This window comes from Zosterops lateralis (genome assembly GCF_965231275.1).
Source record: "Zosterops lateralis genome assembly, chromosome: Z".
In the NCBI taxonomy this organism is placed as follows: domain Eukaryota; kingdom Metazoa; phylum Chordata; class Aves; order Passeriformes; family Zosteropidae; genus Zosterops; species Zosterops lateralis.
Window position 1 is genome coordinate 26,198,597 of NC_139800.1, and position 25,132 is coordinate 26,223,728.

At 37.8% G+C, this 25,132-nt stretch overlaps 1 protein-coding gene across 4 annotated transcripts in view; it reads right to left on the bottom strand.

Moving 5' to 3' along the window:
• Positions 1–5,836: 5,836 nt before the first annotated feature.
• The window catches only part of RIT2 (Ras like without CAAX 2), a 182,728-nt gene continuing 163,432 nt past the window's right edge, over positions 5,837–25,132 (bottom strand). For 3 of the 4 annotated variants that reach the window (XM_083883558.1, XM_083883560.1, XM_083883559.1), the window contains one exon: positions 5,837–6,769. In XM_083883558.1, the coding sequence (XP_083739684.1) occupies positions 6,542–6,769 (228 nt within the window). In that variant the 3' untranslated portion in view covers positions 5,837–6,541. Of the gene's footprint in view, positions 6,770–24,491; positions 24,560–25,132 lie in introns of those variants that run through there. The other variant, XM_083883562.1, reaches the window with a different exon arrangement.

Genomic DNA, 25,132 nt, shown 5'->3' on the forward strand with positions numbered 1-25,132 from the left:
GAACGTATGATTAACCATATTGGCTGGGTCTGCGTTTGCTCCCATCCAGCTTCCCATTTATATTTAAGGGTTTCTCTTACTTTATGTGATTTTATGATTTTCATACATTTACTTATACTGTATTCTCCTCTACTCGTTCTGCTTATCCTTGTCATTACTAATAGTCTGTTTAGTCTGTCTTCCTTAGATTGTCTTGCTTTGGGTTATGGGTATTGGAAGTTTTCAGTGACAGAAACCTCATCCTCTTCTGTGTGATTGAAGTGTATTCCTTATCATGCTGTAATGTGCAATTTTTTTCTAGAGACGGACGTGAATCAACCATAAGATTTTCCACTTCCTTCAGAGGAGCTGCCCACTTATGCTGGCTAAATGCTTTATGTGTTCAAGCTTATTTAGTCAATGCCCTACATAAAGAGGCATCTGTGATTAGTCAGTGGTGTCTAGCAATGGAGGCAAATTCAGTTTTTATTCAGAAAGATGAGTGACTTTGCAAAACTTTATCAGTGAAAACAGTGTGAATGAAAATTAATGAGAAATTTATGAAGAAGGCAGAAGACTCTGTGTCATTGGTCTGTCAAAAGCATTTGAGGCTGGATTTTAAATAGCTGGGGCTGATGCAAGATAAAAAATTAAATAAAATCATAGGATTATACAATGGTTTGGTTTGGAAGGGACCTTAAAACTTATCTCATTCCAATCGCCCAATTCCATCTTGTCTCAATGGGCAGGTACAACACCTTCTACTAGACTAGGTTGCTCCAAGTCCCATCTAACCTGGCCTTGGACATTTCCAGGGATGGGGCAGCTGCAGCTTCTCTTGGGAACCAAGAACCTCACCACCCTCACAGTAAAAAAAAAAGACTTTCTTCCTGTACCTAAATCTATTATAAACCCAATCTCTTCAATTTAAATCCTTTCCCCTTGTCCTGTCATTTACATGCTGTTGTAAAATGAAAAAGAGTTAGTTTATCTGGATAGAGCTCAAGATGGATATGTTACCCCTGTTGTTTTAGGATCGAAGAAAGATAAATGGAAGGAACTTCATAAGAAACTTTTCGAATGGGCTAAATGAAGTCACAGTCATGGTTTACAGTACAGTTCTTTAATCTACTAGTTTTATTCTGATTTCCTCTTTCCAGGGAAAAATAATTTCAAACTATCTTGTTTGCAGAATGAAGGAAGAGTATAAATATATAAGATTTTTCTCCAGTGAATTTCACAGATGTGTAATAGACTGCCTTTCTCTTCAACTGATTATAGCTAATCTAAAAGCTAAATTATTTTGGGCTTTTAAAATACAACTAAGGTAATATAATACTATTACAAGACCCGCTTTTCTTTACCCTCCTAACATTATTCTTTTACTGGAATTCTGTTCCAAGAGCACCATGAAAAATGATGTCTTTCTAGCTTGATCATGCAGTTTTTGAAATAGTTGTAAGTCCAAAAACGCAGTAAAAAATGATGCATGACGAAGTGCAAGAATGGGAAAATCTAATTGTCACATTAATTATCTATTGACAGAAGATATACAGCAGGTGATGCAATGGCTTTGGATGTTCTTGTCTTTATTACCTCTTGGGAAAGAGTTCAGATCATGAAATTAGTTTGGTGCTCTTGAGTGGACATTTGTCCTCATCACAAAACAACCTCATAATTCAGCGCGAAGTAACAAAATTGGAGAGCTCAAATTGAGGAGGCTTAGAACCAAAAGCATCAGGGTGTGATAAATCAGGCTAGAGGTGCAGGGCAATGGCTTTTGGGGTGACTTTCACAGTGTCTGTGAGACAATGCCATCCCCATTACAAATCATTTTCCAGGCAGACATCCTAACTCCACATGCTTGAAGGGACAGACCAAGCTAGAAACAGTATTAAGAAGGAGGTTGATCTTGTCTAAGACACTATTCCATTCAACTGCCATTAAAAGTTATGAGAACATTGATTTTCGTATTGCATTAAAGTCACATTCTGTGATTTTGCCATTCCTCTGCTAATTTTCAGGGATTTTTTTCAGAGTCATAAGCAATGAGCAGTGTGTGATGCACATTGGCATAAATAAGAGTCCCTAAAGGGAATGTCTATATATGGCTAACTGCTGTAAGTATACTTAATTGAATTATATTACCATAATTTTCTACGTTAGACATCCCTCTTTAGATTACTAGTACAAATTCAGGCCAACACTAGTGCATAGAATTAGCTGTAGGAGCTAACCATAAATTTTTTGTGATTTATATGAAATACATGGACAGTTTTCAGTTTAACTTTCATTATTATTTCAGTGTCACCTTCTGAGATGGCTGCAGTAGGTACCTTTGTTTACTCTTTCTACAAGAAGATCCACTTGCAGCTATTTTGCTTATCGCAAATCTCACATCTGGGCCACCAAGAGAAATGTTCAGCTTGGGAGAAGAATTTTACACAGTTGTGGAGTCCAAATCTTCACTATGAGACACTAAGCTCTGCTAAGCCCCATCTTTTGTTTTCTGCATGGTTTTTGTTTTTTGGGGTTTTTTTTTCCATATCTGTCATGATAGAGAGAGGGCTCAAATATCTAAGCTTACAAATAAGACAAATAAGAGGCATCCAGAAACTATATATGTTATAGTGTATGTATAATGCCTATATATTTTATATGTACTATATATTTAGTGGACAAGATAAAGATAATTAGTTCTTTTCATTCTAGATATGCTTTCTTACATCTCAGTCTCAAAACAGACATTTTTGGGGTGTGTAAAGAAACTATTTTCAATCATTTGTGAAGACATCAGGTTGCTAGCATAGTTATGAACTGCCAATCTCAGGGAACACAGGAGGATTCTGCACAAAAGTTCTAAGGCTGGTGTGCAAAATCCATGTATAAAGGAAAATTTAAATTCTGCAATATTCCACCTTGATTTACAGCCTTTCCTAGATCACTTCTCAATTAGAGGCAACATGTGATCTGCCACAGCTGTGAAGAAGGGTAATTAATTGCCATATATTATGTATTTGCAAGAGACACCAACGATACTTTTGCAAATTGTTATTACTTTATTTTATTTATTAGCCAGCTTTAATTATATTTCTGTAGGAACCTAAATTATGGTCCAATTGCAACACAGTCTGACAGTGGAATAAATTATAGCTGCTACCTTCATGGGACTGCAGGCAACACAGCAAAATAAAATGATCTGTTTCCTTCTTCAAATTTTCCAGACACTATTAGATGAGAGAATAGTCAGACACAGGAAAGTTTTCAGACACAGAGATGCTGTTTTTTAAATCTCTCAGCTAGGTCTGACAGCTAAATACAATCTTCTGTAGTGAAATCAAAGTGATTAATTAGATAAAGGAGCTGCACCCAGCCTCTTGTGCAATTATGACTTATGCTATCCTCACTGACTCTAACCTCCATCAGCTCTGCTCAATTAACTGAGGTTAAGCATTATAGATTATTGAGGAATTGGGTCATGGTAAATCAGAATTACTTTCCCAATTTAGAAGTAAAGGATGGTGAGGTGTTTCACAGACAAGGCTCAATGCCTAGCACTTGTAGAACTATTCTCTGCTGTTGATAATGAGTGGGAAAATCTTTACAGAAGGGGTTTATCCTACCTGAATTTAGACATCAAAATGATAGTGGGGAGACTGGTTTTTGTGGAGTGAAATAGAGTCACTGGAAAGAGACAGCCAGCTAAGGGAGGATCCACCATATCCTAATCATCCACACCATATAGGGAAAGCCACCAACATCTCTCTCTGTATTAACCAAAGAGCAGATCTGAAGGACTGGATGTCATCCTCAAGTTATACATGATTAAAGTGGGGTGACATAAATGCAGACCTTTCTGCCTAAAACATATTCAGTGCCTGAAATTGCTCAAGATGTAGAAGATGTAGCAGAATATCCTCAGAGAGTATGAGACCTCATTCTTCATGAGGAGACTAATCTGGTACCAGATAACTTTCAAAATTAGCACTTCAGGGCTGGTTGTGAAGACAGGTAGAACCTGCCATTCTCATGGGCTTGCTACATCTGAAGATATAATGATGCAACCTGTGTCTGTACTGCTAATTTGAACATATCCCAGGAGACACCTGAACACATCCATATTGCCATGGTAGAATGATGCCTATCTTGATTTCAGAAGAGCAGCACTTTTTGACACATTGTTCAGCATGGTGCAGAACCTGGAACAGTCCAGGAATCACTTCCAAGAGCAGCTTGTGTGTGATAACACTGCTGTGAAGGCTGGGAGAGTTTAACAATATGGAAAGATATTGCAATATGCCAGATGACCTTAATGCTAGTGAATGGTTATATTTAATCAAGTTAATCCATTTAAGACTTAATAGTAGACTGTATCTATGCTGTTGTCTTTATTTGTCTTGCAAACTGACTTGAACCAAGGTACCCCAAAAAATACAGAGCCAAGTCCATGTTGATATTATATTTTCCTGTGTGGGGGATATGAAATGACATGACCAATAGTAAATGATTTTCAATTGACTCAAAACTCAGGCATCTGCCTGAAAAAAGCAAAGACCATCCCTCAAATTTCTCAGGGTGGTAATTTCTGTGCTCTCTTACACAGCGAATGACTGCTTCATTCCCCTCTGCAGTGTTCAGGATTGGAGCAGACACAGATGTTTCCCCTTGTTATTTATTGTCTCATAGCTGCCATCTGGTCAGTGCAGCCTCTTGTTGTCCCTCCACCAATATTTAGCTCATAAACTTTTTGGACAAGTGCATTGTTGCATCTCTAAGGACACTTGACCTAAAATCTCTGTGGCAATACAGATAAAATAATAATAGTAATTGCAATGATATAAATGCAGACTTCAGCTTTCAGAGACAGGACACAGAAAATCCACCTTGAATGAGTACATATATTCCTCCAAAATAATCTTTCTCAAATAGAAATGTAGCCACATAGTATCTAAAAATGTACAGTAAAGCATTACTTTTGATGAAGGATTTTTGACAAGTCACAAAATATCTCTGGATTCCCTTGAAAGAAGGGGAGAGTGGAGAGCAAAATGTCTGACTCTAGTGAACTAAAATTATTCACAATGCCATAACCTTTCCAAGTTTTACAGAGGAAAACGAATCTACTCCCACCCAGAATATGCAAAATATAATTGGTTGAAACTCTGCAAAATATTCAGAAGAAAAGTGAAAAAGTTTATCTTTAATCTTGAAAAAGTTATCTTTAATAACAAAGATACATATTTTTTTGTTATGTCAATTATCACTCCAGGACAGACACAAATGACACTGACTACTAGTATGGCTCCATGGAAATCACAATCTTTATTTTTGACAAAATTTATGCATTTTATATCTGTAAAATTTATAAAGAGCAACAACATTAAAAGAACTTTGGGGGAAAACATGTTTAAGAGTATATACTCTACTTCATGCCAGCTTTAAAAAGGAGTATTTAAAAAGACTTATTCAACTGCTTAATCAAGTGGCTCAGTTGGATGGTCAAGGACTATGAACAATGGTGATTGAGCTGATGCAATTCTCTATTAAGTCAAGGGCTGGATGCTACATCACAGATGCTATTACATGCTGGAACAGAATTGCACTGCTCCAGGGCGGGCTCTGGGACTCATTGGACAGACAGAGCATTTGTGAGCTCCTTGGTGGGACAGGGGACTGGCACAGGATGCCCAGATGGGTGGTGGATGCCCCATCTCTGGAAACATCCAAGATTAGGCTGAACAAGGCTCTGAGAAACCCAATAAAGTTGAGGGTGTCCCCATTCATTGCAGGGGTTTGGACCAGGTGACCTTTAAAAGCTCCTTTCCAACACAAACTCTTGTATGATTTTAATGCAGGACGTGCCTGTAGGACATTGCAAGCCAGCCCTGGCAAGTACAGACTAGAGGAGACAGAGCAATTCCCCTGCAGCCTCTGCAGGGCTGGTGTACGACTTGTACTCTGCTTGCAAAACCTGCCTGCTAAGTGGACAGGACACAGTGGGGATGGGGCACCATCGTGTCAGAATCATGAGTGGCCAGTGTTCCCTGTGGGCCTGGCTCACAGACACACTCACACACAGACATGGGCCTTAGGCTCTAACCCTAAACCTACGTGTAAATGCAAAGCTGAAAGTCATATCTCAAGGTCCTTAAACAGTCAAAATGTCCATTGAAATTAATTTCATTTGGTCCTGGGATGATGAAATGACCTGTGCATGCAGAGGAGGAGGAGGCAGTAAGAGTATCCATTGTCTTAGAGCTGATGGAAGCTGATTCTGCCTTGAATTCTGGCGTCACTCATAGCACTTGAAGACCAGCCATGGAGCACGCATTAAAAAAACCAGTATTTTCTCCACTCAGAGTTGCAGAAAAGGTATGAGAGGGTATGCTAAATGACAATATAGAACAGAAGAGTCACAAGGAAACCATGAATTGCGCTCTCAAGGAGCAACTTCTGCATGAGAGTTGAAGGGAAGGAACTCCAGGACCTGGCCTGGAAGATGCTGTGTCAATGCTGCCTTTTTTAACTGATGAGCTGATGAGTGGCTCATGGAGAATTTTCATCAGGTTGTAGTTTCTTTTTTTTTCTTCAGGGATCCCTTCAATTTCCGCCACAGACTATCTTTCCTCTTCACCTTCTTCTCTATCATGGACAGTGAGGACTCTTTCCTTCGAATTTCCCTCACTAGTCCGTGAAAGACATCATCAATGTAGAAGCGGAGTGCAGCTGAAGTCTCAAAAAAGGAGCAGGAATATTCTCTGGCTAAGCTCATTCCTTCTTCAGTTGAGACCTACAAAGAAAAGAAAATTCCATAAATATTGGCTAATCCACAAAACATTCATCAACATGAGAACATTACAATATATATAGTATGACTTCTTAGATCCTACAAATCACTGACCAGAAAAATAATCTGACTGCATCCAACAGATACGATTCATGAGGCTGAATTCATAATATATTTGAACAAAACAGACTGGCAATATCCATTTGCTCAGGTGTATTATGTCCCTAATTCTGATGCATCAATTTTTCCATGTATTTCCTCTCTTTAGTACAGTATTCCTTTGGTTTGACAGTACTGGTACTTTTATTCTATAGGCTAGAATGGATTACTAGAAAGACTTACACAGAATTAAGGCCATAGAAAATCCTTGTTGAGCATTAATCTAATCCTGGAGGCAACTTGACTCTTTAGGCACACCAGCTTTCATACTCTAATATTTTTCAGTCACATTAATTTCTGAGCATGCCTTGGAGTTTTTTGGTCTTTGCAGGCTTGTCATCCTATCACTGAGCTCATACCTCAGCTGTATGAAGATCCAAAATCTATTTGTTTTTCAGTCATCTTCCTAAGAAGACTTGTGTACTCCTGTAGCGCATATAGGAAATGTGTCTGTATTTTAAAGAACTGTATGAGCCTGGAGGGAAACAAGGCAGTTCTTTTCTCTGACTTCTGAAGCAAGGATCATTCCTCTGAAATTTCCATATTGTCTATCCCTTGGCATTTGACCTGCCAGCCTGCTAAATGGAAGGGTGCTCAGCCTGCTGATTAATGTGTGCATCAAATAGAGCTTAAATGCTTATCTTAAGGGGTGCCACAGCCTGCCACTTAAGGTACTTTTTACACTCTAAGAGCTCACCAGATACCATGCAAGAAGTCCACAGCAAAACACAGCGCAAATCCTGTGAGCTTTTAAATGTTAATTCAGCTTCCCAGCCAAAAGACTGTCCTTGATTTTCAGTATTTGGACATAAATCTGAATAAATGAAATTGTATGAATTGTATATATGGTGTATATTCAAATTCTAGGTCAGAAATCCCAGGCTTTGTTTTTTTTTTTACATTTGCATATCATGATTTATTCAAGTCATTTTCCAAACATCCTTATGAAAAGGCAAAATAGTACTTTTAGATGACCTTGTGAAAGGCTACATAATAGGCTATGGAAAGTCTCAATTGCTGCTCTCTACCACAAGACTCGTCTTGGTGCTTTGTTTTTGTTGGGTTTGTTGTTTCTTTTTTTTTCTGGCTTCTAGCTTCATGCTCCCAAAATGCCATTTATCTTCATTAAGGAAATTAAGCCCTGTGACTCAACATACAAGCACACTCTCTCATACCAACCATAAAAAAAATGCCCTTTATGATTAAATTATGACACCACCTCATGGCATTTATTCCACCTATCTGTAAGGCTGGTTATGGTGAGAAACAGGATTTGGAATGAAACAGAAAATTGGCTTGTTCCAGCCTGGAGGTAAATCTGCACTGAGCATGTACCTGCATAACACACATCTCTGAATTCCCCACCATTACCTTTGCATTAAGTCACAAACGGTAGCATTTGCAAGGATCAGGCCTCTATGCTCCAGGTACAATCTTAATTTAATTAAGAATATTGTAAGGGTAAGCAGGGAGGTTGTATGCCAACATGAATAATACTTACTGACACAATGAAAGATGGTTACAACTTTCCAAGCACTATAATTGCCAGCCTCTTGCAAAAAGAGATAGGTAGCAATATGGTCCTTGTTTTTCTCTGGGCAGCTGTGTAAGCAAAATGCATGAATTCAATATGTCTATTGGGCACCATTGAGAAATTGATTGTCTGGATAGAAGACTATTTTGGTTTATTTTGGACTTTATAATGATGCTTTTCTTTCCTTGCTATGCCTTTTTTGGGCTGAAGGAGGATTTTTTTTTATCTTGTTAAAGATACTGCAGTTCTAAGCAAATGACTGCACAGAGATGTGGTTTCAATGAAGATTTCATGCATTCATTACTTAAAAGGAAGAAAAATCCACATGAACTGAAATGCCCTTATGTTAAATAATGGCTAGGTCACAAATATAATTAGGGTTTCAGCAAAATAGTACTCAAATATAAAAAATTCCCATTCTTTTTCTATGTGAATTTCTAGTCTTTACCCCACTTCACTCTTCTTTCTTTCTTTCTTTCTTTCTTTCTTTCTTTCTTTCTTTCTTTCTTTCTTTCTTTCTTTCTTTCTTTCTTTCTTTCTTTCTTTCTTTCTTTCTTTCTTTCTTTCTTTCTTTCTTTCTTTCTTTCTCTCTTTCTCTCTTTCTCTCTTTCTCTCTTTCTCTCTTTCTCTCTTCTCTCTTTCTCTCTTTCTCTCTTTCTCTCTTTCTCTCTTTCTCTCTTTCTCTCTTTCTCTCTTTCTCTCTTTCTCTCTTTCTCTCTTTCTCTCTTTCTCTCTTTCTCTCTCTCTCTCTCTCTCTTCTCTCTCTCTTTCTCTCTCTCTTTCTCTCTCTCTCTCTCTCTCTCTTTTCTCTCTTTCTCTCTTTCTCTCTTCTCTCTCTCTTCTCTCTCTCTTTCTCTCTCTCTTTCTCTCTCTCTTTCTCTCTCTCTTTCTCTCTCTCTTTCCTCTCTTTCTCTCTTTCTCTCTCTCTTTCTCTCTTTCTCTCTTTCCTTTCTAGCTTAAATATATATTTTCTCCATTCTACAAGGAAGAATAATTGTAGGGAAGACATGCTACGCTTTGTAATGAAAAAAGAATGCTAAGAGCTGTGGGAAGTGGAGAATACTCAGGAGAATTAAATCATGCAGAAAACCTTCCTGCCAATATCTTTGTAGCTTTAGGTTAGAAACTTGGCCAAATTTGGTTGAGTTTCTTTTAAAAAGCAACAGAAGTTTGATTTTGAACTCCAGTTTCCTGCCAAATTACAGAGAAAGTTATTAATGGCAATGGTTCATTTCAAAGCCTGGTATTTTTCCTAAATCTTGCCCTCAGAAACTGATTAACTGCTTTGGCGAAATTTTATGAGCTAATTCAGCATGAGGATGACACCTGGCAGAAACAATTTCAGGATGATTAGCTGATGTTTTTCAGCTTCAAGGCTGAAAACATAATTTTTTAAAATATAACATTGTAATAATTATCCCTACTGCTTCTAGCACCAACGAATATAGCCATAGTAATTTAACTAATCTGTTTGCTGAAGAATCTGTAAATATAAAGTGGTGTCTAGAGAAAAAATACACATTTTTCTCTTGGTTCATCATTCGGTCAAGAGGCTAGACACCTATGGAATGAGAAACAAGGGATAAAGCTTGATGAGGTGACTGAGGCCCACATAATTCCATGGATTTAGCCTGTTCCCATCTTATTGTCAGAAGAGAAACTATATTGTAGAAATCCATTCCAGATCTGCACAGCCCAGGGACTTGTTGACAAATTGCAGCTTCCTTGGGTCTGTATCAGTGGAAGATATGATCTGTCGGCATGACACAGACAGAAAGGTCAGGGAGGGAGGTCATTCTATTGAATATATATCTAGGAAGCAGAGCTTTATATCTCATCCTTCGAGTAACCCTTCTTGATTGAATCTGGCATTGTTTCCAAGAGTTTAATTCTGATCATATTGATTCCAACTTAGCTCATTTCTGTGCTGGTAAACTTCAAGAAGGTGGAAGATAGGTGTAGTAAACATAATGAAAAATGAAAATTTCAGAGCTGATGGAAGTTTCCTGAGTTTGGTTCAAACTTTTAAAAACTGTGATTGTCTGGGTGGGGTTTTGATCAGGGTTTACAGAAGGACTTGAAACTTGCAGTACAATCAATGAGCAAGATCTCCCAAACCCATAAAATGGGAATGAAGCCTCATGGAAACAATGTGTCAGCAGCTGGAAAAGTCTTCTTTGGTAAAGTGTAGGATTCTGAGTGCCCATTTAGGAGAGCACGTGAGTTGAGAGAGAAGATATGTCTATGACAACATACAACTGAATTTTGTCTAGAAAAGATATACCTGTTCCAACAGCGTGAATAACACATGGTGCTGTAGGCTGAATTGGGAATTTCCCATCTCTGCATAGCTGAGGGCAGCTAGAACACAACTCAGCTTCCTCATGAGGGGAAGTATTCACTGGCTACAAACCTCATTATATAGCATTAGGATTCTGTTTGTGGCTTTTGCAAACCTCCCATGGAAAATTACAAGTGAGATTAAATGCAATGCTGACAGCCTGCAAAAGCTGTGATGGATGAGCTGCCCATCTTTACGACAGCCAGTTCCCCACTGAGGTCAGCTCCTGCACAAAACCACCTGGGCTGGTTGGTGGGTGGGGAGGTCACTGGCAATCATTGGCCCCCATGGGCAATGGGTATAAAAATATCTGAATACCTGTATCTGAGATTGGAAAATGCACAGAAACTAAGCAGATCAATAGTTTGCCTCTGTCCTTAGACTGTCATTAGCTGGAAAATCTCCATCAGGATCAGATTGTGTTCAGCTTTGTAACCTCCATTGTTCATGGCAGTATCAGAAGGATCGTAAAGTAGATTTATCTGATGGAGATTTTACTATCAGAGTCAACAGCTTGAATCTGGGTGAGTTAGTGGGGTCTTCAGGCATGGAAGCAATGCATTTCCACTTGTGCATCTCATCCCTGCTACAGCATGGTCTACTTCAGATGGCTTTTGCAGTTTTTTTCCTCATAATTCAGAGCTCCCAGATTGCCATGGAGAAATCTGGGGCTGCAGGTGAAGTGCTAAGGGTTGCAAAAAGGTTGCCTAAATTTTTGTTACTGACTTCTACCCTGGTAGTCATCATATAACTCAGTTATATAATTCTGGATAATTATGTATCCAAAAATCTTGTTCTGTGAGTTTGTTGGTTTTTTTTTTCTCTGAAGACACATGATCTAGATCAGAGACAGAAGACACACATGTTGCTCAACAGAGTGGCATGTCTAAATCCCACTGAGAGAAATATTAGGAATTTCTGTTGGCTTTGATCATGATTTATGTTTTTGACAGGCAATAATTTATGAGAGTTGTAAAAAAAGATACTGAATAGGGAGGGAAGCGGCGTATTGAGCAGCCCTGGCTTGCACCAGTAAAGAGAAAATAATAAAACAATTAGGAAATGTTATGAATAGGAAATTCTGAGTAAGGTCCCAGAAAGATCAACATCCCCTTCATGTCTGGTGGATTTTTTTCTGTTTCTCAGTAAGTCCCATTCTTGAAAAGAAGAACGAGGTGCCAGGTTGTTTATTAGAACCTGGATATCAATTTAGAGATAGCCAGGCAACCAGGAAGAGTCCACAAATATATTTGGGTCTCTCCTCATCACAGCCTATTCCATTGGCATATCAGGACAAATATAATAAGCCTTTTGGTACAGGTGTAAACCCATGTATTGGGTTATGTAACCAAAAAATGTTTATTCTATTCCATCTGTTGAAACTGGCTGGGGAGGTGTTTTCTTTATCTCTTGTAACTCCAGGGGGGAGGAGGAGGGTGCCTTCTGTTAATGGGCCAGCTGTTAAAACAGGTGGGAGATTGTTCCTTATCTCTTCCACGATCCATCCTTCCTCCAGGGAGATATCTGCTATTAATGGGCCATTAAGGGTCACCAATGACATGACACATTACATCATCTCATTGTGAGATGCTCTACCCAGTGCGGGGAGCCAAACCATTCCTACCTTGATAAGAACTGAGACACAGGAGCACCAGGCATCCAGTGTTCTCACCGGATTCCTGGAGGAAGACTGGAGCCATCTTGCCATTACTGGACCCTTTTTCTACAGGACCATCTCTACTCCAACAGAACCACATCTGCCACTACAGAAGGGCTTAGTTTGGGCTGGTTCCAACACCCTGACCAACAGGTTGTCATGTTGTATTTCTGACTCTGTCAGGGTTTGCAGAATTTGTTTATTTGCTTGCTTGGTTTTTTTTTGGTTTTGTTTTTGGGGTTTTTTTCGTGTTTTTTTCTTTTGTTCTACTACATTTGTATTCTTAATATCCCTAGTAAAGAACTGTTAGTCCTATTCCCAAATTTTTGCCTGAAAGACCTCTAATTGCAAATTTATAATAATTTGGAAAAGGAGGGGTGGCTTACATTCTTCATTCCAAGGGAAACTCCAGCTTTCCCTGGCAGATACCTGTTTTGCCAAACCAAGACAACTCATGACATATTAGAGGAAAGAGCTGTGGAGATCAAAACATTCCCATTTTTTCTCATTCTCTAGTAAGTAACTTTGCAAAAGAAAAAGAGAAAAGTAATCTCATGGGTCTAGAAAAGAATGCCATTCTGGACAACAAAATGAAAAACAATCTGCATTGACAGACATGAGTAGTGATTTTTTTTAATCCTATCACTGACAACCAAGTTTATGATTAAGACACTACCACAGAACAGTTGTGAGTTTTCTCATTAATCATATAATCACAGAATCATTTAGGTTGGAAAAGACTTCTAATATCATCAAATCCATTATTAATGCAACCATTAATGCAACAGTGCCTAACCTGCCACTAAACCTGTTCTTAAGTGCCACATCTACATGTCTTTTGAACATTTACAGGAAAAGTGACTCCACCACTGTCCTGGGAAGCCTGTTCCAGTTCCTGACCACCCTTTCAGTGAAGAAATTTTTTACTAACATCCAATCCAAGCCTTCCCTGCTCAGCGTGAAGCCTTTTTCTCCCACACTACTGCTTGCTGCTTGGAACAGGAAAAACCTCTTCACTTTGATGGGTAGGACTATGTCCAGCAACAGCTGAGCTGGCTGCTCCTATATTGCCACCTACCTTTCTTACAACCAAAGGCATTCGCTGTAAATATTTGAATCGTGTTTTGAGAAGCATGCAGTGCAAACCATTAAACAAAGAGTGGATCCATTATACCTATGTCAGTTTCGACAGTTAATAATTTTTTTCCTTAGACATGTGTTGTATGAAGAGGCATGATGGCAGAGACTTCATACAGGCTGATATAAGGATCTTTCCAAGTGTGAAATGCTATTGTTCAGGTCAAAGCTCAAACAGCTATTACAGTAGTGGTTGGAGTTGAAAACATGAGCAGTAATACAAAAAAAATGAAGAAAAATCAATCTTTTTGTCTTTTATGACAAGCAGCACTGTTGTTGTTCACATAATAAACATCATGGAACATCTTTTTTAAAGAAAATGAAAAACTGTTCCAAGGCATTTTAGTCTCTTTCTCTTTCTTCAGATCTTTTTACTTATAAACTGTCTATCATATTCTTGCCACTGAGCAATGACATTTCTGAAAAAAGGAAAAAAACCAAAATCAATTCAAAATCAATTTAGTTGAAAAAAATGTTGAAGACTAGGGTCTGTGTGGAACCAGTGTGACCTTTTGTGGCCAGACATTCAATATGACTATGTTTCAGGTCTAAAGAAGTGCACAGCAAATGCAAAAGTTGACGGAAATCTTTGTCATTAAAATCTCCTGTTTTTACCTTCCTCAACATCAAATATTCTGCTTTCTTGCAGAATTTTAAACTTAATTTTATAATTATTAGTGCTTAAAAGTATAATGCTGAAATTTTTTCTTCTGAAAACATAAACACTTCAACATTCATGTATGACCCTATTCCCAACTGTAAACACTGCTGTTAATCATTTGAGTTGGACAGGATTCCACTGGAATGCACAACTAGTTTCCACAGTCACAAAACAGCATTTTTCATTCAACCAAACAAGTACACCTTACTTTTTCCCCTCAGTCCTTGGGTAAGCAATCCTCTTTTCAGGAGCCTGCACAGTTAATGAGTAACATGATACAGAAACATGGAAGGAGAATTTCATGGCAACGCCATTACTCTTAAATCCATTTGGAAATCTTCAGAAGTAAGTAGTTGGAGAAACTTCACTCTGACTTCATGGCAGGCAATTCTGCTAGTTCATCTTTGCTGGCATTCTAGGCTATGAGAACCCAAAATTAATTATTATCATGAGGGTGTTGTAATTGCTTCTTTGTCTCTAGATGGACATGCCTTGTAAGAGTTTTCCATGTTCTTGTTTTGACCTTGACACTGCATTTTTTTTTTCTGGCTTCACACTAAAGTATTTTTGGTGACCAGAACAGGGTCCAGCTTGAATGGCCATGGACATTCAGCCTGCAGGATTAGCAGGCTGGACCAAGAAGACAAAGTTTTGTTGTGTGAACTTATGTTCTGAAGAGCCTGGATGCCATGGAAATAGCAGATGGCCCAGCAATGCACATCTCATCTTCAGCTGCTCCAACCTCTGAAGAAATTCACTGAGGCTCAGATATCCTTCTCTTCTCCTTGTAACTTGGACTTTGCTTTAGGAAGGAAGGAATGGTCAGGAAGGAAAATACAGCTTTAGCAATGCAGAAAATAATAAAATAGTCCAGCTATTCTGTAATGATCTTTGTGTGTTATTTTTAGCAGATGGAGGGTGGAGAGTATGGGATTCTAAAGGAAAGCCATTTAATAGTCTTTACAAAAAATAAATCCTTAGACAAAACCAGAGAGATTGATCTGTTCTAAATAATGTACTTCTCACCTGGTTAGTCACAAAGTTGTGACATGAAACATTACTTAAAGTCTGTTCTGAGCATGGAAGAAACATGTCTTTATTTGATCCAAGGGAACTGCAAATGGTTGGAGGTTTTGAAAGAAATCTGATGAAGCATCACTGAACACTTGTTCTTATGCAATTCATTATTGACCCCTTGTTAGATTAAACTGACACTTTCTCTGGTGTAGTAATTTCTACGCTCTTGCAAGAAAACTCTAAGCCAACACTATTTTATTTAAATACAGCTCTCATGCATTTTCATATGTAAAAAATTCTAGATTCAATTTGGGAATGATTTCTGCAGATTTTTAGCATCTTTTGTGATGAAGATTACTAATATCTGTCTAGTCTTTCTGTTATTTTTGGAATTTTATTATTTTTCCACATTTTGGGTGCAGAATATTCTAGCGACATAAGAGCTATTACTCCAGGTAATTTCATTCCTGTTTTGGACAAATGTTTGAAATAAAGATAAACATTCTCCATGCAGTTGCTTAGCTAAAAAGCTAGCAAAGCATGTTTTTTCTACTGTTTCCAACTTGTGACAATGTTATTTCATTATTCCACAGATACAATGCTAAATAACTGAATCAACATCTCATTTCATGAAAGAATCACTACAGAATCAGGATGCTGTCTGCAGGTTAGGCTTTGAAGTTGTTCTTCTCTACTACAGACTGTACTCTTTTGACTTTTTCTTGTCAAAAGCATGACTGATGAGTGGGTTAAAGCATCTTTACATCAGAAAGTGTTTCTAAAGAGATGGCCTCGGGATCTGACTGAATTGGATACTCAAAGCCACATGATCCTGCATCAGTCAGCAATAGCTCTGGGTCTAATTTGAAGAGAATGTGGAAGTGTTAAATCCTTAGCATCTGTCTTCAAGATGAACAAGTTGAGGTCAATTGCTCAAAGCATTTCTCAGAGATCTGACAATTTTCTAAATTGTCCATCATCTTTAAAGGTTCTTTGATTGCAACGCTCAGCTGAACACATAGATGGCCATAAGATGGTTCTAAAAAGAAGTCATTTCTACATCAGTCTCACATGGACTTCTGCTGGGTTTTGTAAGGGAAAAAAAATCTAGGAATTGCAGTGCTATTTTCACAAGAAAGCAATTTTTTTTCAACTTTTTTAAAAGCAACAACCAATAAATCAATTATCGTCTGCTAACAGCAGATGGTTGTTTAAAAAAATTACATATAAAAGGAGCTTCAAATGTACACTTAAGACTTCTTTTTAAGCAAATAGAAAATTTGTGGCATTCAGCTCTTATTTTAACATTGTTAGTGGTTTCTATTGTTTTGTGAGTGCAAGTTGACCATCAGCCCAGTAAAGACAGCCTCCATATCTTTTATTTATCTGTAAAGTTATGTAAATTATTTTCAGTTATAGGCATTAAATTTCCACTTGACTTCAGTTCTTCATCAGGACACAGGCACTAAGTACACTTGGGACTGAGTAAATAAACTTAATTCCTGGTAACCTTAACAAATCTTTCTGATATTACATTACTTTGTCTCTAACAGCAATAGTTTGTCCTGAAAACACTCAACTGAGATGAAAAGATAAGACAATAGAGGAGTCAGTAAGAAGGGAATATCAGGAGTCTGCTTTCAGTGTTCTATTTTCCTCAACTGTCTGCTGAAGACTGAAAAACGTGATTCAATGATTTCAAGAGAACTAAAAAGAAGTCTGGAGACCTAAATGGTAATCAAGGAAGAGACAGAAACAGGTGTCTATTTATTTGTGCATGTTTACACATATGGCTGCAAACAAGAACTATAAATTAAGGAAAAAAAAAAAAAAAACAAAACAAAACAACAACAACAACAAAAAGAACACCCCACAACCAAAGTATTAGTGATTCACAGAAGTGGAATAATCTTTTGAGCCAATGTAGTCAAATCTTGTGTTTAGTTAAAAGTCTCATTGTTTAGACACATTTTTTAGACAGATTACTGGAATTAAGTTCTGAAAATCCCCTTTTGCCTGAGCTGAATATGTTTCCAACAGTGGAATAAAAGGGTCACAAAAAAAAATGCAGTAAAGAGTGCTGTTTGTCCTAACAGCACACATTGCTTCCCATCACTTTTGGGTTCAGCACACATATATTCTGAAATAGATTTCACATATAAACATACTTCCAGATCCAGACTCCAGGCAGACAGGGAACACCATTTTAAGTTTCTGGCAGTGAACAGAAAATTGCAAGGAACTCTCCTTCTTCCTTTCCTTTCCAGGCAATTGTAGTCTGCTGGGATTTATGGTCTGAATCCAGGCTGCCGAAGTAAGTGTTTGACAGAAGGGAGGAAGAGGAAGAATTTATAACAGATTTACAAAGATTTGGACTGCAATTGATTTTTTCTTTTTTTAGAAATCATTTACTGTGAAGCAAGCATGTGCTGAAACACATGAGGTATCAACATGTCTTATGCACAGTCTACAGAATAATGTTTCACTCTTACACATTTTACTTGAGCTGCTTTTAAAAGAAAAAAACTTAATCAATGCAATGAGCTAAGAATTTACCGGAGTTTCTTTTAAAAGAAAAAATTACTGGATGCAATGAGAGGGGCTTGAGCTGTCAGAAAATGGGAGCAGTGAATCATTGCGGTTGTTTATCCCAGAACATGTAATTAATTTTGAGGGTTTAGTAATTTTGAAGTTTATTAGGAAGGTCTGTCAAACAATCTCATTACAGGAAATATTGCAGAGTATCTTTATTAAACTAATGTCATTGATCTTCTCCATGTCAATATTAATTCAGGGAAAATTTTGCACTTTTGCAGAAAATTAATTGATTGAAAAAATTATGGGAGATTTATGGAGCCTTTGTTTTTCAGCTTCTTTCTAGTGTGATGAAAGGAGAGCTTCATGGAAGAGCAGAGTGGTTTTTTGTGGTCAGAGGAACATTTGAAGCGAGAGACCTCAGACACAGGAATGTCAAACCCAGAATGACAGCTGAATAAGGAGCATTAAGTTCCATTGTGTGATGTGAACCTGCCACTTGGACAATGCAGAATGAAACCCTGAGTCTGGAGAACTGCATATGAAGGGGATAACAATGAGTAATGAATTTTCAGAGGGAGAAAAATTAAAAATCCTAAATGGCTGGTTGGTAGGAAGAGCTGTAAGAACACATTTAGCTAATTAGACATAACAAGCTCTCCTATTGCCTGCTAACCTTGCCCAAATCACCTCATTTTTGTGTCAGATTAAAATCGTGGACTTGGATGGTTTCCATGGTAAGTCGTTCACGTATCTGTGGTTAACTTGTCCTGTTGGCAAGGTCCCTGTTCAGGGGGCACTTTCTTTGGATAACCCTTCCATGATTCCTGTACATGGATTTTGATTTATAATAAGACTGAGCACCCCAAAGTAACCAAAGTGGCAGCTGACAGCTGGCACAATCTTAACTTTGTTCAATATAGCACCAAACTTTCTCACTTACATTCCCAAGAGGTGTTGAATTCCTTACTAACAGAAACTTAAGCAATGGTGATTCTTGAGGTTTTGAGTAGAGGTTTTGATGAGTATGGTGATGAGTAGAAGTTTTTTCTTAGATTTTTTTTTTCTGAATCCAAACCAATTATTATTATTATTATTATTTATTGCCAATTAAAAAAAAAAAAAAAAAAAAAAAAAAAAAAAAAAAAAAAAAGACATAATAGAAAAAGAGAAAAGGAGAAGAGTGAAGGTGGAAGAATGGTGACAGGGAGGAAGACAAATTACATCTTTATTATGCTAGCTTGAAGGTTGAATGAGAAAATAGAGTCTTACACAAAATGGAAGAAGTTCCTAGAAGCATTTGTTTAACCTCTTCTATCCATGATGCCATGATGTATCCTTCCAATTATGAGGATGTATAAAAGCTGCTATGTTATTACACCCTATGAGCCCAAATCATGATTATAACTGAAAATTCTTACTCAGAGTAACAGACTTTTCAGCCCATCACTGATAAAGCTGTAGCTCAGTTTACCCAGCAGCATGTGTGAATATGCATCTACACACAAAAACACACACAGACCACAAATCCTGCAGGGATCAGGTTGAACGTTTCCATTATACCTGGCAGAAAAGGTTGGCCTTACAGCAAAGCTTCATTATGGATTCTGACAAAATACCATTATAAAGAGTCCCTTCAGTACTGAGAGGCATTCAGCATTAGCTCCTCTGCAGATTAGAAATGGTTTCTGATGTTTATTTATTTCCCATGCTTTATGAAACTGATTCATTCCAAGATTTCAGTATGAACAGGCTCTGGAAATGGCAGTGAAAATATGAAAACACCTTTCAGAATGTGACGGAAAACATTTCAGATAGTGTAAATGCTGCATGCCAGGATGCCCTTTTTTCAAGGTTTTCCAGAATATTTTGTAAAGGAAAAAATGGTGGGTTGTAACCAGCCAAATGAACCACTTCTTTTGCATCCCTCCATAGAGAAAAGAGTGAAAATGAAAATAAAAAAAAGTCTGAAAGTGAAAGTCAGGAAACAGATAACAAAGAAGGTATGATTAATACATATATAATACCAGGAAATAAATACATTAAGTTGCATATTCAAGTAATACATTAAAACATGAATAGTATTAAGAGTGGGAGGAAGAAAGATACAGTTTCTCAGGAGTAAATTTAACCTGGATGATTAAATATTATCAGTATTTAATCACCAGTAATCATAGTGGCTCTTACATAAATCTGGAACGTGTGCAGGTTGACTTCCATGCCTGAAAGAGGAGGGGAGGGGAGGGGAGGGGAGGGGAGGGGAGGGGAGGGGAGGGGAGGGGAGGGGAGGGGAGGGGAGGGGAGGGGAGGGGAGGGGAGGGGAGGGGAGGGGAGGAGAGGGGAGGAGAGGGGAGGAGAGGAGAGGAGAGGAGAGGAGAGGAGAGGAGAGGAGAGGAGAGGAGAGGAGAGGAGAGGAGAGGAGAGGAGAGGAGAGGAGAGGAATCATGTAACTTCTACACAGAATGTGTTCCTTGCCAGTAAGCTGTCATTAGATATTATTCCATCATTGTCTGTTGTTTTAAATGGTTCTTCCTCACAATGCTTTATGTTCCTTCACCTCTTATCTGCATATATGTGTACTTTTATCGCACTTCTACTGTTATTTACCTGGGCTAAAGAAATTAAACTGTCTCTCATTTTCTCTGATAGGACCAGCCTGATACACATGTTCTACATCTGTTTCAATTTGAACTTGCCATCATCATCCTTAAGCAACTACACTTAACCTTAACTGAGTTTTCCCTTGTATCTTTTGTAATACCTCCAATTATTCCACGTCCCTGATAAAAAAAATCACTCCAAACACTTCTTGAAGTGGCATTTATTTTATGCACAATTTCATGATGTTTGTAGTTTATAATTACCCTGTATGTGGCTGATAAATCCAAGATTTCTCTCCTGCCTCCGAACTGATATGTTATAGTAAACAGCCTTGCTATTAGTCCTTAAGGACATGGCCTTGCACTTTTTACAATTGCATTTAATTCCACTTCTATCACTCCTCTGGGTCACACAGCTCTTCCTCTACAATAATCCTGTCTCTTCTAGATAGAAAATGTTGCCACTTTGTGATATCAGCAAATTTAAAAAGTTAAAGTTCAGCAAATTGAAGGGTAATGCCTAATATTCTTAAGGCTATATCCAGTTCCAACCAGTGGGGTCAGAACCAAATCCTCTCTTTCTAAAACGTTACTTAAATTTAAGAGTGTGTGTGGTTTTATATGGGTGCAATCCAGCTGTCATATATTTTTTGCCAGTAAATCACCCATTTCTGTTGGCCCATCTCAACTAACCCATCTGTTATGGTTGTGCAGGACATAGTGGAGAAAAGGCTGATTTATGAAATGCTGGATGGCTGTCTCTATTTTTATTAATGTGTGATTATAACTTCCCAGCTACTTTGAGTGAAAACAGTCTAATGGCATTGCTTTCCATGTGAAAATACCAAGCTGACAGAAATGAAATGCTCGATGGCAGGGAGCCATAAAGTTGTGCTGCTTCAGACACCCCACTCTGAGAATAGCCCTCCATTTGGCTCCCAGCACTATGGGGGTCCTGGTTCATGACCAAAGTTGGTCGACAGCACAGCTTTAATTCCAATAATCCAATGCCTTCAGGCTTCTCTGTGAATTATCTGCACAGGCTTGCCATTTTTTGGAGATAGGGATGGAGCAGATGGGGAGTTGGAGAGGCCAAACTGTTGAAAGCCAGTGATAAGGCAAGGAAGGGAGAGAAAAAAAAAAAAAAGAAAAAAAAAGAAAAAAAAGAAAAAAAAAAAAAAAAGGATTGGAGATTTAGGGAAAAAAAAAAAAATAGCTGTGAAAGACAACCTTGTCGTTTGTGTGCTTTGCCTTGCCACATGCCAACCCCAGGCCTTCTGATCTCCTCTCAGTGAACCGTAGAGGCAGCAGTTTGAAAGATCAGATATACGCTCAGGGCAATCTGTCAGAAACAACTCTGTCACAATTCCCCAGCACTAAACCCCATGGAAATAAAATCTATGTGTTTAAAACTGTGACTGCCCCATATCTGTGAGAAGCACTCTTTTAACTCAGAAAAGAATCCATGAACACCACTCCTGTCCTGACATTTTTTAGGGTTTTTTTTTACATCAGTAAAATATTAAAATTTAGGGGTTTTATCTCCCTTAAGCATCTGTACCATGTTTGTTTGCCTCTGGCAACACAGTTGTAACGTCATTCTCATGAGACTACACTGATTTCCATTATACAATAAATGAATTAAAAAAATGGCAGGACAAACCAACAGATAAATCTAATAATTATGATTTAAATTATTTAAATATATTATTTTTCCACATTTTGACACGCTATCAGCCATATTTGGGCCAGTATTTGGCTATATTTTGTTTTTGCTAAGACATAAGACAGATAAGTAATGTGTGTGTTTGTTTTCTTAAAATAAGGGCTGAGTTGTTTGATTTTGCTTTTTTTTTAAGGTATATTTAAGAATGTGTCCTTGAGGAAACAAAAAGTTGTGAGAAAATTCCTAGCATTTTTTTTTTTTTGTTCTAGAACAGTTGCATGGGCCACATAGACTATCCCATATAGCACACCTCCTTTCAGGTTCAGAGCACACCATAGGAATCAAAGTTTTATTAAGTTTTATATCAACCTGTTGTGTAAAAGTCTTATAATACCTACCAAATCTAACTATAAGTATCCAAAGCATATTTGGATAATGACTATTAGATAGAAGGAAATAAAATAATTTTGAGCTATACAGTGATCCTCAAAAAAAAAAAAAAAAAAAAAAGGTGTATTAAATAGAGCATTTCAGCTGCAGTGGTGACCACCACAGTGAAGCAAGTACAATGTCATACGTTTTCACCTGCAGAGTTAATGGAATCCCCATCTTTATATTTTTCTTTTGGGATGGATGTCCTATCTACCCTTCCGTGTACTAACTGGGGTGTTGGAGTATTTTCTTCTCCTTCAAACCTTGTTTTGCCCAAGTCCCTTGGGAAATAAACTTGGCATTTTGTCTGAATTTCTACAATGAAGCCACCTTGTGCTGGCAGAAATTGACAAAGCAGGGCAGTTTTTGTTGTAGGGAATATAGGAATTATAATAAGGTCGGGACTGGAATGTACAAGGCTATATGTCAGGATGTTTTCACAACATTTCTACAAACTGTGCCGGAGTATGTTTGGGATGGTTCAATGAGCTTCAGTGCTTCTATGATGCCTAAAAATAGTAAGATCTTTTGAAAGGTAAATTTAAAAGCCATCACCCAAGCAGCGTAACGTCTTTGGCAGTCTTTAGTACACAGTGTTCTTCCATGGTGCCCAGAGATCCATAAACATTCTGATTGACCATGCTAGCTAATATAGTCTGAATAATAGAATTTATTTTATTTTGTGCTAGAAAGTAGCAGATTGTTAAAATAGCTATCAAGTTGTCGTGGTTTAAAAGCAAAATGAGTGAGAGGCTCCAAGTCAGAAATACAATTTAATAAGAAGAAAGGTAAAAAGGTAAAAATAAAATAAAATAAATGCAATAACACAAAGGACCACTGACAGAGTCAGAATACAACCTGAGCAGGATGGTGGAAGCAGTCCAGATGAGGTGGTCTTCTTAAAGCAGTGATCCCACAGAAAGGTCTGGTAGCCCTGCTCCTCTGGGAATCCAGTGGGTAAGGGCTGCTTGTACTGCCCCAAATCCCAGATTATGTCCAGGTGAGAATGCTTGGCTCCTCCCCTTGGGCGGAGCATCTTACAATGGGATGATGAGTTGTGAAGTGGGTCCTTGATGGCCCATTAAACAGAGATAACTCCTGGAGGGAGTTACCTGTGAGTCATGGGCAAGGCATTGATGGGCAATTAGCAGAAGACAGCCCAAAGGCAGGGAGCCTGGGAAGAACACTACTCCACTTGGTTTAACAGTTCATGAAGATGGTGATAGAATAAATATTTTGTGTACATCCTACACTACAACCCAGGACACAAGTCTACCCATTCTTCAGAATACCATGGCTTCTGAATCATGAATCATCCCTGAAATTTATGAACGGTGAGTTCAGCTCTGTGAGAATATAATTTCAATTCCTTATCATTACTGAAGCAAAATTTAACATACATTTTCAAAGTATTATATTCCTTTTGAAATTATTTTGTTTTCATGTCTTGGTTAATATTTTCAAAAATTAATATTTTGAGTATCTCAAATTATTATACTGGTGAACCTCTGACTGGTCCTCATTTTCAAAGGTCAGATTCAACTGCCTATTCTAGACATAAGACAGTTTCTAAGTATTCCCTAAAAAAATCTCAAAATCTATTGTACATGGATTTTTTTTTTTTCCCTCATTTACTCATCAGTGACTTTACTTTCGTTACAACTGTGTTATTGACCTGTAATACTTAGAGCGGGGCCAACAAGAGGTGTTTTTGAAAATCAAGCCACCTATCACACATGCACCATCCTGAGAGTCACTTTGAAATCAATGACAGTCATCAGTCACCCGCAGAAAACATAATCAACAAGCCGAAGTTCAAAAAGACAGTCGAATTTATTCGCCTGTATGTCATCATGCATATTGTTGAAAAAAGTAATAAAATTAACTGATTAGGTAGCAATATTAAGTCTTTTATCAGAAAAGGCTTAATCTTTACCATATTTTCCTTTTATTTTGTGCAGTCTTTGTGATGCATTAAGCTAAACTGTGTTTTAATGAGGAGGCTGGTTGTCCTCCCCACCCCTTTTTCAGATGCTCGGTGGCATTCAGCAGCACTAGGGAAAAAAGAGAAGTAGAGTATTTTAGAGGTAATATAGATCATCTCTGGCTCTGGTTAGTTTGCCTTACATATAAACATTGTCACACTCCATTTCCCATTGCCAGTAATTGTGGTTATCTGATACAGTAGTCATCAAAAGGTGTTTTGTGGACCATTGTGGTTATAGAAAGCAAGCTGCTGCTTTCTCGCTGAAAAAAATAATCAAAATTATCCATTTTATATAGCCCTTCTGAGTAAGTTTCTTAACAGTCTGTAGATCTGCTTTTTAAGACTTACAGATATCTCCCTCAAAGCAAAAGCCTCTCTTTCACAAAGAAAGATGTGGTAAATTTTGACCTCTATGGTTGTACTTGCAGCAATAACAATAATGATCCCAGTAAATAGCTCTTTCCACAGAGATACTTTGCTCTTTTGGACTCATTAAGCATCACATTAAACATATTTATTTACTATGGGTTCTTCTATTCAAATATTAAGAAATAGAGGTGCCAACAAATTTATAATCTGCTTCAGTATTTTTTTTTCCTCATTAACAGAGTCTTAAATGCACATCGTATGTAGATATAAT